The following is a 12,463-nucleotide window of genomic DNA, read 5'->3' as shown; positions in this document are numbered from 1 at the left end:
CAGAACAGAGGAAGAAAGAACAGAGATGGCTAAAGTTCCATATGCATCTGCTGTTGGCAGTCTCATGTACGCCATGGTTTGTACACGGCCAGACATTGCTCATGCTGTCTGGGTAGTTAGTCGTTTTATGTCGGATCCGGGAAAGGAACATTGGGAAGCGGTGAAATGGTTACTCAGATACTTAAAGGGTACTTCCAGTTTGGGGTTATGTTTTAAGGGGAAGGATACAATTCTCAGGGGTTATTCAGATGCTGATCTGGGTGGATGTAAGAAGACGTTTAAAAGCACTACTGGTTATGTTTTCACAGTTGGGGGAACAGCAGTATGTTGGATGTCCAGACTTCAGAAAAGTGTTGCTTTATCAACCACTGAGGCAGAATATATGGCAGCAGCCGAAGCAAGTAAAGAATTAGTATGGTTGAGAACTTTTCTTGAAGAGTTGGGAAAGAAACAGGCAGAGTTCTTCTTATATTGTGACAATGAGAGTGCAGTGAAACTTGCGAAGAATCCAGTCTATCATTCGAAGACTAAGCACATCGGGAGGAGATATCACTTTGTCAGAGATTTGATCAGTGATGGTGTTTTCAGTTTGAAAAATATCTCATGTGCTAAGAATCCAGCAGATATGTTCACCAAGCCGGTGATGCTGGATAAGCTGAAGCTGTGCAGAGCTTCAGCAGGCCTTCAGGAATAATGTTGAGAAGGCGAAGGGTAACTAGGAGGTGCAAAACCAGATGGGTTTTATTTTACATGTACAAGGCAATGCAGGTGAAGACATTTTACGTCTCCAAATGGGAGCAGGTTGAAATGTTTGACGCATCCAAGTGGTGGTTTAGAGAAGATGTCTCGAAGCCCAAGTGGGAGATTGTTATGTTGTGGTCTCCGATCCATCATGGGTCGGGTCCGGTTTAGACGAATAGACAGAATTAGGAGATTAAGCTGTTTAAGTTTTGGCCAAGCCCAAAAGCTCTAATCAGGCCCAGTTTAGTTAAAGGGTTAAACCCTAATTGTCTAGTCTATATATTCTCTCCTGTACTTGTAAGTTTGTATCACTCAATAATAAGAAAACCCTAGTTATCGACAGTGGACGTAGGTCATACACCGTGACCGAACCACTTAAATCCTTGTGTCTCTTTCGTTTATTCTTTCGGTTTTACTATTGTATTCGTGTTTGTGTGTGACTCCGAACCTAACAAATTTCTCTTGTTTGGCATGTTATGAGCTGTCACAAAATTGGAGGGGCTGATTGGATTATTTTGAGAAAGTTAAGGCATACACATTATTGACCAGATTCTTCTTCTTGAGTATTTAAATTGAACATTGGTCAAGAGTTCAAGACAAGAAAACAACCTCTGACTTCTCTCAAGAGAAATACAATGCCTGCTTTCATTTATAGTATACATTTCAATCATTCAGTTCTGATTTCATCCGCTGCATTAACTTGTCGCAACCATCAGGTTGCAGGTCAACATCTTCTCTACAGCATGGAGCTTGAATAATCTGTGATAACCAGTGTAATACTTTTTCATGTTATTCACTATTAGTTTTTTGATTATTGCTTGTACCTGTAGGGATTTGATTGTTCAATAATATTGTTTTTTGAGTTTAATTTGTCAAAGGAACCATATTCTTTACATGGTATCAGAGCCCCGTGCTCTTGATCCTGGTTATCCCTTGACAAATATTTGGATATCTAAAACCCTATTATTTTGAAAAAAAATCCTAATCGCAACTTTTATGATTAAATTCTTTTCCTTGGCCTTTAGTATATTGTTGGGTATTTAGAAGCCTAATTTTTATAAAGAAACCATCGAAACTATTACTAATCCCATCTCTATGATTTTTTTCAAGTTACTCTGATTTGGTTCTTTTTTGGTTGGCTATGCTTCTCAGCTTTGTGTGGCGAATTGGATACAGTCCCTGTTTCTCAAAGAGGAATCTCTCAAGAAATAACAAAAGCACTAACACTTGGGATTTCATCACCCGAGTCTAAGTCTGAACAATTCTTGATTCGGTAACTCAAATCAGAGAATCTAGATCTGTCGCGCCTCTTCACAGTGAGATCTTTCTTAATTTTTCTTATTTTGCTCTTGCATTAGGCATTTGTGGCTAGGTTAGGGGACCAACATACTGATTTAAAAAAAAACTCCAGATTGTGTGCTAGGCATCCTAGGTTTTTTGCTATCTTGAAAGTTTGATTGAGATCATATATTATTGTTGCTGTGCTCTGTTTATTTTTAATTCGTTTCTTTAAATGGAGTCCACCAATGTTCCCGACAAAATGAGCACCCTTGACTTTGCTGACCCTTTATATCTTCACGCATCTGATACTAATAATCTATCTATAATAAATCTCAAGTTAAGAGGGACTGAAAATTACTCTATATGGGCAAGTTCAATGGAACTTGCTCTTCTTGTGAAAAACAAAACTGGATTTATTGATGGAACTTGTGTCAAATCCACTGCCAATCCCATTCTTGCAAAGCAATGGGAACGATGCAACAGTGTTGTACTGTCGTGGATCCTTAATTCTATAAGTGAAGAGTTATATGCCGGTCAAATATTTTCAAAAATTGCTTCTGAAGTTTGGACTGAACTAAAAGAAACATACAATAAGATAGATAGGTCCATAATTTATAACTTACACAGACAAATTAATTCTGCATGTCAAAATGGTTCATCCATATCTGATTATTATCACAAGTTAAACTGTATGTGGAGGCAATATGATAAGTTAATTGATCTTCCTAAGTGTACTTGTGCTGCTGCTACTGACCTTTTAAATTTTAATCAAAGAATTAAGCTTATGTAGTTTTTAATGGGTCTTGATGATGCTTATCAACCTCTAAGAACTCAGATTCTATCTAAAGAGCCTCTTCCTACTGTCAAGAATGCCTTTGCCTTAATTTCCAACGAAGAATCCCATAGGGCTCTCAACCCTTCTGGCAAAACTCAGGCAACTGCCTTTGCCACCAGAGGCCCTGATCCTAAAAGAAAGCCTAACAAAAGAGAACCTCTTAAATGCGTACATTGCAATCTCACCGGTCATACCGTTGATAAATGCTTTGAAATTGTTGGCTATCCTCCCAATTATAAGCAAAAAGTCAATCTTCAAAGAGCCCAACAAACTTCAAACAATGATCAAGATAGACAAAAAATGGCAAACTCTGCTCAAACAAGTGCTTTCCCATTCACACCTGGCAGGTTAACAAGATCATGTCCTTGATTTGTGAAACGTCTGGAAATGAGGGTCCCACCTCTAATATGTTAGGTAAGTCTTTCTGCTCAATTGGTTGGAACATTTTTTTGTCTTTAAATAGTTTTAAAATGAACTTCTCAAATCATTGGGTCATTGACTCTGGGCCAACCAACACATGGTAACCTCTGAAAAAGGTCTTGTTAATTGCACCAATGTTTCTGGCCTTAACCTCACGGTTTCACACCCTAATGGAACTAGGCACACATAACTAAAATTGGCCAACTAAAACTGTCCGATCATGTTACCCTTAATGATGTGTTGGTAATTCCCGAGTACAATGTAAACTTATTATCTGTGAATAAAATGGCAAAAGAAAACAAAGTTTATAACCTATTTACCGAAGATAATTGCTATATTCAGGACTTTCAGCGCCAGAAACATCTGATGACTGGTAGTGAAGTAGGGGGTTTGTATTTTGTCAACATCTTGAATAATAAAAGTCAGTCCCTAGGTGATTCTATTTTTGCTAACTCTATGACTATGTCTGCTGATTTGTGGCATAACAGGTTGGGTCACCCCGCTGAAAATGTTCTACATGTTCTTAAAAACGTACTTCCTCTTAAAAATACTAAATCGACTGACCCATGTGATGTTTGTCATCAAGCTAAACAAACCAGAACTGTTTTTACTTTAAGTGACCACAAATCCGATGGTCTAGGTTTCCTTATTCATATGGACCTATGGGGACCATTTAGGGTAACAAGCAGAGAAGGTTACAAATTTTTTCTAACCATTGTTGATGATCATTCTCGCGTCGTATGGGTATACCTTTTGAAATCTGTAGAAACGTTATACGAACGTTTACGAGCCAAGATCTAGTCGCAAATCGATACGTTAAGTCGTGTTCATTCAATACGTTAATGGAGATCAATACATTAAGCCTGGAGAGAATCCGGCAGCATAACATTACAGGGGATAAATATGGCACAGATCTCCATGCACATTCACTAGGGAAGGCTTATTTATAGGCAGTCCTTCTCATTCGTTAACATCACTAACGAATGAGGCTTTCCATAGCGAATGACCTCCCATTCGCTAAACATCCTTAGCGAATGGGCATTACTTTAACGAATGAGCCTCCATTCGTTACATAGTAGTAACAAATGAGCTCTTACATTAACGAATATGTCTAGTCTTTAACGAATGAGGCCCATTCGCTAAACATCCTTAGCGAATGTGCCTTTATACATTAATATAAAGACTAAACAACCCCTATCCTATTTGAACAGCTGCGGACACCAAATCCGTGCACTAACAAAATCAAAAGATGAAGTGTTTCAAAAAATCCTGGTTTTCTTTAAACTAATTGAAATTTAATTCAACAAAAAAATAAAAATTTGTCGGTTCGATAATGGGACGGAATATGTCAACAAACAAGTAGAATATTTCTTTGAAAAAAATGGGGTAATACGCCAAACCTCGTGTGCTTACACACCTCAGCAGAATGGTATAGTTGAGCGTAAGCATAGGCATTTACTTAATGCGGCTAGATCTCTCATGTTTCAGGGTAACCTTCCCCTCAATATGTGGAATGAATGTGTGTTGACTGCTACATACCTCATAAATAGGATTCCATCTTCTATCCTTGCTGGTAAATCTCCTTATGAGCTGTTATTTAAAAGAAAACCTTCCTTGTTACATCTTAGAAGTTTCCGGTGTCTTGCTTTTTGCACTAATTTAAATCCCTTAAATAAATTTGACTCTAGATCTATCAAATGTGTTTTTATTGGGTATTCTATTGAAAAAAAAAAGGTTATAAAATGTGGGACTTAGAAAAAAGAACTTCATTTTTTTCTAGAGATGTAAAATTTTATGAAGATATCTTTCCTTTCAAACAAAAAACCTCCTATGATTTTTTTGAAGGCTTAAAACTTTTTGATGATTTACTTGAAAAAAATGCAAAAAACAAGACACCCACACCCGATGATGAGATAAACGTATCTATAGATCATGAGGGGCATGACACTGAAGGTCAGCAACCGGATACTCTAACTGAGATTGCTAGCACTGAAATAGGTGGTTTTGAGAGGCATGGCGGTGAAATCGTAGCCGAACAGATACAGACTGACAGAAGTCAAACCTTTGACACTGTTAATCACTTGGAACCCCTATCTCATAGCAACTCTAACAGAGATACCAAGATGGCAGAACCCAATGAAACCCCTAGGAATGAGTCTACTGATTCTGAGGGTGTACTTGGACCAAACCAACAAGCCACAACAGCTCTAAGAAGATCTACTAGAAAAACAACCATGCCTCAAAAACTTGATGAATTCATCATTGAAGGCAAGGTTAAATACGGGATTGAAAAAGTTGTTAACTATTCCAATTTGTCACCCGAAAATTTTTGTTTTGTGTCTAGTCTTAACGAAAGTGTTGAACCTAAAAATTATAAAGATGCTTCCAAAGATCAAATTGGGTAAATGCCATGAATAATGAAATGGAAGCCCTTCTTGAAAATAATACATGGGCTCTCACTGATCTTCCTAAAGACAGGAAAGCCATTGGGTGTAAATGGATATATAAGATAAAATATAAATCAAATGGGGAAATTGAACGCTATAAAGCTAGACTTGTTGGCAAAGGTTACAGTCAAAGAGAAGGGCTGGAGTTTCATGAAACGTTCTCCCCTGTTGTAAAAATGGCCACCATAAGGTGTGTCATTAGCATTGCTGTCCAAAATAATTGGTCTATGTGCCAACTTGATGTCAATAATGCTTTCCTGTGTGGGCCCCTCAATGAGGATGTTTACATGACATTGCCAGTAGGGTATTATAATGAAAATGAATCCAAAGTTTGCAAACTAAAAAAATCGCTGTACAGTCTAAAACAAGCTCCAAGACAATGGAACGAAAAACTCACAACAACTCTTGATGAAATCGGTTTTAAGCAAAGTAAAACTGATTACTCTTTGTTTGTAAAAAACGAAAAAGATTCCATATGTGCCTTACTTGTCTATGTTGATGACATAATCCTAACCGGAAACAATGACTCTATTATCAAAAATGTTAGGTCATGCCTAATGTCTAAATTCATGATAAATGACCTAGGTGAACTTAAGTATTTCTTGGGTATAGAAGTCTTAAAAACCGACAAAGGGTTGGTTTTGTCTCAACGAAAATATTGCCTAGATCTTCTAACAGAATTTGGTATGCTTGCATCCAAACCGGTTGACAATCCAATCGGGCAAAATGTAGTAGAACAAACAAAATTCTTACAAAGAAGATTTTGAGCTCGCTAATATTACTGGCTACCAAAAGCTGATTGGAAAATTAATCTACCTCACACTGACTAGACCTGATATCTCATATATTGCCGGTTGTCTTAGTCAATTCATGCACAAGCCTTTAGATTCTCATCTTAAAATTGCCATGAGGTTACTAAGGTATCTAAAGGGGTCACCAGGGAAAGGCTGCTTATTTCACCCAAGTAACAATTTCAATTTTTCAGCCTATGCTGACTCCGATTGTGGCAAATGCTTGGCAACCCGAAGGTGCATATCAGGATATTGTGTGTACCTCGGTAATTCCCTTGTCATGGAAAAGTAAGAAAGAACCAACTGTTTCTCGCTCTTCTGCCGAGGCTGAGTATAGAGCCATGGGAGTGGCAGCATGTGAGGTGACATGGCTAATTAAACTTTTGGTTGATCTAAACATTAAAAGTCAATTACCGGTGTCACTATTTTGTGATAATAAAGCTGTTGTTCTTATGACGGCTAATCCGGTCTTTCATGACCGGACAAAACACTTTGAGATTGACCTTCACATGGTTAGAGAAAAGGTTATGGCTGGAGTCCTTAAAGTGGAAAAGATTCATACATCTGATCAACCAGCAGACCTGTTTACGAAAGGTCTTAGTATCTCACAACATAACCTCCTATGTGAAAAGCTGCAGCTGTTTGACCCTTTCACACCATTCAATTGAGGAGGCATGTTGAAATAATCAATTAAAATGGTATGATTTATATTCTGTTTTCATATACATTTTCCTTTTATAATAAATCTTTTTTATAAATGTTGATTTTCTCTTGTTTGGCATGTTATGAGCTGTCACAAAATTGGAGGGGCTGATTGGATTATTTTGAGAAAGTTAAGGCATACACGTTATTGACCAGATTCTTCTTCTTGAGTATTTAAATTGAACATTGGTTAAGAGTTCAAGACAAGAAAACAACCTCTGACTTCTCTCAAGAGAAATACATCGCCTGCTTTCATTTATAATATATATTTCAATCATTCAGTTCTGATTTCATCCGCTGCATGAACTTGTCGCAACCATCAGGTTGCAGGTCAACATCTTCTCTACAGCATGGAGCTTGAATAATCTGTGATAACTAGTGTAATACTTTTTCATGTTATTCACTGTTAGTTTTTTGATTATTGCTTGTACCTGTAGGGATTTGATTGTTAAATAATATTGTTTTTTGAGTTTAATTTGTCAAAGGAACCATATTCTTACAATTTTGGTGCCTTATTTTGATACTCTTCAGGTCATCTTATAAGCGCACTAACATGTGAATGCTTGGATTGGGCACGTGTTGGGCACATACTAAGAGTTTTTTTGTCACATGTACAATGGTAAAAATATTATTTTCACACACTGTTTTAGTAAGTTACGGGTTATTGTCTAGATTTGTTAATTTTGTTAGGGACTAAATTTGATGTTTTGTTTGGTTTGTATACAGGTTACCTTATGGAGGCTAAACGTTAATTGATGATCACAATGCACGAAATAACTTAAAAGGCCACCCCACATTGATTGTTGTAGCATATAATGGGGCTAGAACTAAGGTATAGGGCGTTTTGTTTTACAAAGTTTAGACCATTTTAAAGTGTGTATGCAAGTTTTAGGCGAGATAGTTATTACTAGCCTCTTTTAACTTAGGAACGATTGGTACTCATTGGAAATTTTAAATCCCGCCGCCGCAACGCAGCGGGTCCAAGTACTAGTTTTATACTAATTTACAAATATATATAAATATATATATATATATATATATATATATATATGTATAGGATTAGGATCATGTGAGAACTTTTTGGGAATTGAGAACTGTGAGAACCATTTTGGACCACAAAAAACCCAAAAATAAAAAAAAATCATAAAACAAAAAAAACACAAAAATAAAAAAACTAAAAAAAATCAAAGTTCTTATTTATCATCCCGGTTTCTAAAAAAATCTCGGTTTAGCTAAATTATACATATATATATAATATGTACATATATGTACACACATGTTTTTTTCCTATACACATATGTATAATTTAAGGTAAATGATAATATACATATGTGTACATTACATAACTAGAGATTAAATTAAAGTATACATATGTGTATAGGTATAATACGAATTAAAAAGATAAAAAAATCGGTTTTTTTTATTATACATACATGTGTATAATATGTACACACATGTTTTTTCCTATACACATATGTATAATTTAAAGTAAATGATAATATACATATGTGTACATTACGTAACTAGAGATTAAATTAAAGTATGCATATGTGTATAGGTATAATACGAATTAAAAAGAAAAAAATTTCGGTTTTTTTTTAATGAAACCCGAATGAAATATAAGAATTTTGGTTTTTTACTTTTTTAAAATTTTTATTTTTTTTTTGTTTTATAATTTTTTAAATATTTTTTTAGAGGTTTTAGTGATCCAAAATGGTTCTCAAAGTTCTCAATTTGCCAATGGTTCTCTTAGAATCATTACCCTACATATATATATATATATATATAGGGTTTGGATCAAATACAAATGAAATTAACGTGCTAATTGTGATAATCAAGTAGAGTAATTATATATAAGAGTAGAGAAATTATGTAATTACATCATAGAGTAATTATTCTATGATGTAATTACATAATTTCTCTACTCGTATATATAATTACTCTACTTGATTCTCACAATTAACACGTTAATTTCATTTGTACGTTAACTTTTCCCTATATAGTATATGTATATATATAGGGCTTTATAGAACAATAGTAGACAAATACATATACAGGAAAATAGAAGATCGGAGAGCACCTACTATTTAGTTTCTTGCTCTCATATGAAGCTCATTCCATCTCCATCGCATCTCGAAGCAATCACTGATTTTCCTCTTGTTACGCGTGGGGAGGCGAAGATTTGTTCTTTCTTTAACTCTTCTGGTCGTCTTGCCATTTAGGTTTTCTATCTGTTGGTTCATATAGATAATCTACAGCATAGTCGGCGACAATGTTGCAGATGGAACGAGCTAGAGTTGTGGTGTTAGTGATGTTGCAGATGGAAGGAGCGGAGTTGTGGTGGTGACTATTATGAAGGAAAAATAACTAACTTCTATTGAAAATATATTACTTCATTTTGTAAGTAGCGCTTAGATACATGTACTTTTTCGATGAATAGGTTGATTATATGACACAACAAACATTTGCCTTTTACTATACACAAAACACAAACACACACATATATATATATTATATATATATGTATATATCTATAATATATATCTATAATATATATAAAAGAAAACCCAAAAATCTTATGTGTCGCGATATGGTCGCTCCCCCTTTTTATGGAAGTCATCAGATTTCTTGATTTTTAAATGGAGGCCTCTTATTGATTTAACCCAAATTCATGGGTATGGGTCTCACCAAACCCACATAGCTTTTAAACGGGTTATAACATCTCATTAAATTAAAAAATAATCTCATCAAATATTTGATATGAAAATACTATAAAATAGAAATATACTAAAAATTAATATCCTATTTTATTTAAAAAAAAAGATATTATTTATAATTAAGAAACAATTTTATAATAAAGAAAATAAACGGGTAATGGGTATCACCAAACCCAGATAGCTTTTAAACCGGATTATAACATATCATTTATTTGTGAAACCATTTCATCTCAAACCTCAAGTATATTAATTATTAACTTTCTTACAATAAATAAATTAAAATCCAAATATAAATATATAAATATTAAAAACGAATAATGTAAAACAACCCCCGTAATACGGGGGATAAAATCTAGTATATATATATATATATATATAGGGGTGGGATCCAGTGAAAACTCCTATTAAAGAGAAAACTTAAAAATTCCTAAAAAACTATTTTTACCTTTTTTTTTAAATTTTTTTTGAAGTTTCTTTTTTTTCCATTATTCTTATATGTTGTTATTGGTTCAAAAAAAATCTCTTATCGGTAACCTCGTCGGTATAGTGCACATGTGTAATAGTGTGTATTACATATATGCAAAAGTGTTTGTATTGCATATAATACAACACTATTACACATACTTAATACACACTATTGTATATATGCAATATAAGACTAATACGCACATCGAATACACATTAGTGCGTATGTGTAATACAACATTAACGCATACGCGTACTACATCGAATTTTATTTTATTATTATTTTTTTTTCATATAATACAACACTACACAATATATACAATACACAAATATTGAATATATGCAATTAAATATTATTAAACTTAAAAATACATAGTAATACATATGTGTAATGCAACGGTATCGCAGTAATACGTATGTGCATTAAAACGGATTTTTTTTTATTTTTCGAGTGAAGGGTAAGAAATTTATAAGAATAAGGGCAAAAACAGAATTTTGAAAATATTTTTTTATTTTTAATTAAAAATAATTCTTTAGGAGTTTTTAAGTTTTCTCTCTAAAGATGAGTTTTCTCTTGATCCTCTCCCTATATATATATATATATATGGAAAAGTTAACGTACAAATTTAATTAACATGTTAACTGTGAGAATCAAATAGTGTAATTATATCATAGTGTGATTACACCAAGCTGTAATTACACTACACTATAATTACACTATGTTGTATGTATAATTACACCACTTGATTCTCATAGCTAACATGCTAATTTAATTTGTATTTGATCCAACCCTATACAATAGAACCTCTATAATTTAATACTTAATAAATTAATAAACTTGATAGAATTAATAATTTGTCTGGTCCCAAATTGGGACAAGTACAAACTTGGACCCCACTTGATAAAATAATAAATAATATATTTTTTTTTGAAATCCCAATGTAAATATATTGGTCCCAACGAAATTATAAATTAATAATTATTAAAATATTCCAAAATTTCAGGATTGTCTAGTAAAAAATGAATCTATAATCACTTGTTTTTTTGTAAACTTCAAATCTATATCGAGTTTATCTTTAATCTCCCACATTGCACCTAAGAGTTAAGGCACTGCATTCTCGTATTGCAACAAAAAGTTCTGAAGAATTGTTGCCGCTTGCAATGCTTCTTTCCGAATGACTGGTTCCAAAGGTACTAAATCATCATCAACTTCATCATCAACCGGATTTTGAACGGTATCCACCATAATTTCTTCAATGCTTTGAATCTCGTAACATTCATTATTTTCACCTGGATAATCCAACAAGTCCTCACATCCATTTTTGCCGATAATGCATTTAAGTAATCAAGTTCTCTAGCTCAGAAATATCTTCTCCAGAATTTATATCGTTTAAATTATTTGAGCCGGTTGGATTGACCGAACGAATTTTAAAGTGTCGAAAGCAATTTGCTATGGACTGTTGTTTCACATTTCTCCAAACCGAGACGGCCAAATTGATGGCATCTAAAACATTAACCTTTTCTGAGAAAGAAATGTCCAACTCATAACCTTCTAAAATCTTATGATAAAACCTTTTACGGTAGGTCATTTTAAATTAATAATTTATTAATTTATAGATATAATAATGTCTCGCATCATAACATAATTAATTTATAAAGATTTTCCTGTATATATAATAGTAAAGTTATGAGGTAATCCGTTCAAACAGTCACCACACTTATTGTGCTTTTCTATTAGAATTTTGGTAGAAAGTCATTTATGAAAAGGTTGAATTTTGAATAAAATAGAGGCAATTGACTTTTATAAAGTTGTATCTTGGAATATCTGACTGCCAACATCTTTAATAAAGATTTAAAGGATCGGTTTCACACATGCATTTGAAAAGAAATCTCACAACTTTTTAAAGAAAAATACATTTTGACATACGGAAAGTCAAGAAACATATATTTTTAAAAGTCTTATTTGTTCTAGATTACGTCTTGTTTCGATTAGATACATCATTCACAACTATGATACATCCTTATATTTCAATTTATGAGAGAAAACCCAATGTCATGCAAAAG

General features: G+C 33.7%; 1 protein-coding gene and 1 long non-coding RNA gene across 2 annotated transcripts; both read left to right on the top strand.

Annotated features, from left to right (window-relative positions):
* The first annotated feature begins 2,254 nt into the window (after positions 1–2,254).
* LOC143628921 (uncharacterized) lies at positions 2,255–2,812 on the top strand. Its single transcript, XM_077098364.1, has one exon. It carries the CDS (start codon positions 2,255–2,257, stop codon positions 2,810–2,812), a length of 558 nt encoding a protein of 185 aa, XP_076954479.1.
* Positions 2,813–3,008: 196 nt separating this feature from the next.
* LOC143628905 (uncharacterized) lies at positions 3,009–5,203 on the top strand. Its single transcript, XR_013152838.1, has 3 exons — positions 3,009–3,271; positions 3,620–3,698; positions 4,766–5,203. It is a non-coding gene; the product is annotated as an uncharacterized LOC143628905 (long non-coding RNA).
* The last annotated feature ends 7,260 nt before the right edge of the window (positions 5,204–12,463 follow it).

This window comes from Bidens hawaiensis, unplaced genomic scaffold (assembly GCF_021521415.1).
Source record: "Bidens hawaiensis isolate Kalapana, Puna unplaced genomic scaffold, B.hawaiensis_p1.1 tig00005084_1, whole genome shotgun sequence".
Taxonomy (NCBI): domain Eukaryota; kingdom Viridiplantae; phylum Streptophyta; class Magnoliopsida; order Asterales; family Asteraceae; genus Bidens; species Bidens hawaiensis.
Note: the sequence above shows the minus strand (reverse complement) of the source record. Positions and strands in the feature narration are given on the sequence as shown.

Coding starts and splice junctions, on each gene's coding strand:
- LOC143628921 (XM_077098364.1), top strand. CDS start 2,255: ATGGAGTCCACCAATGTTCCCGACAAAATGAGCACCCTTGACTTTGCT.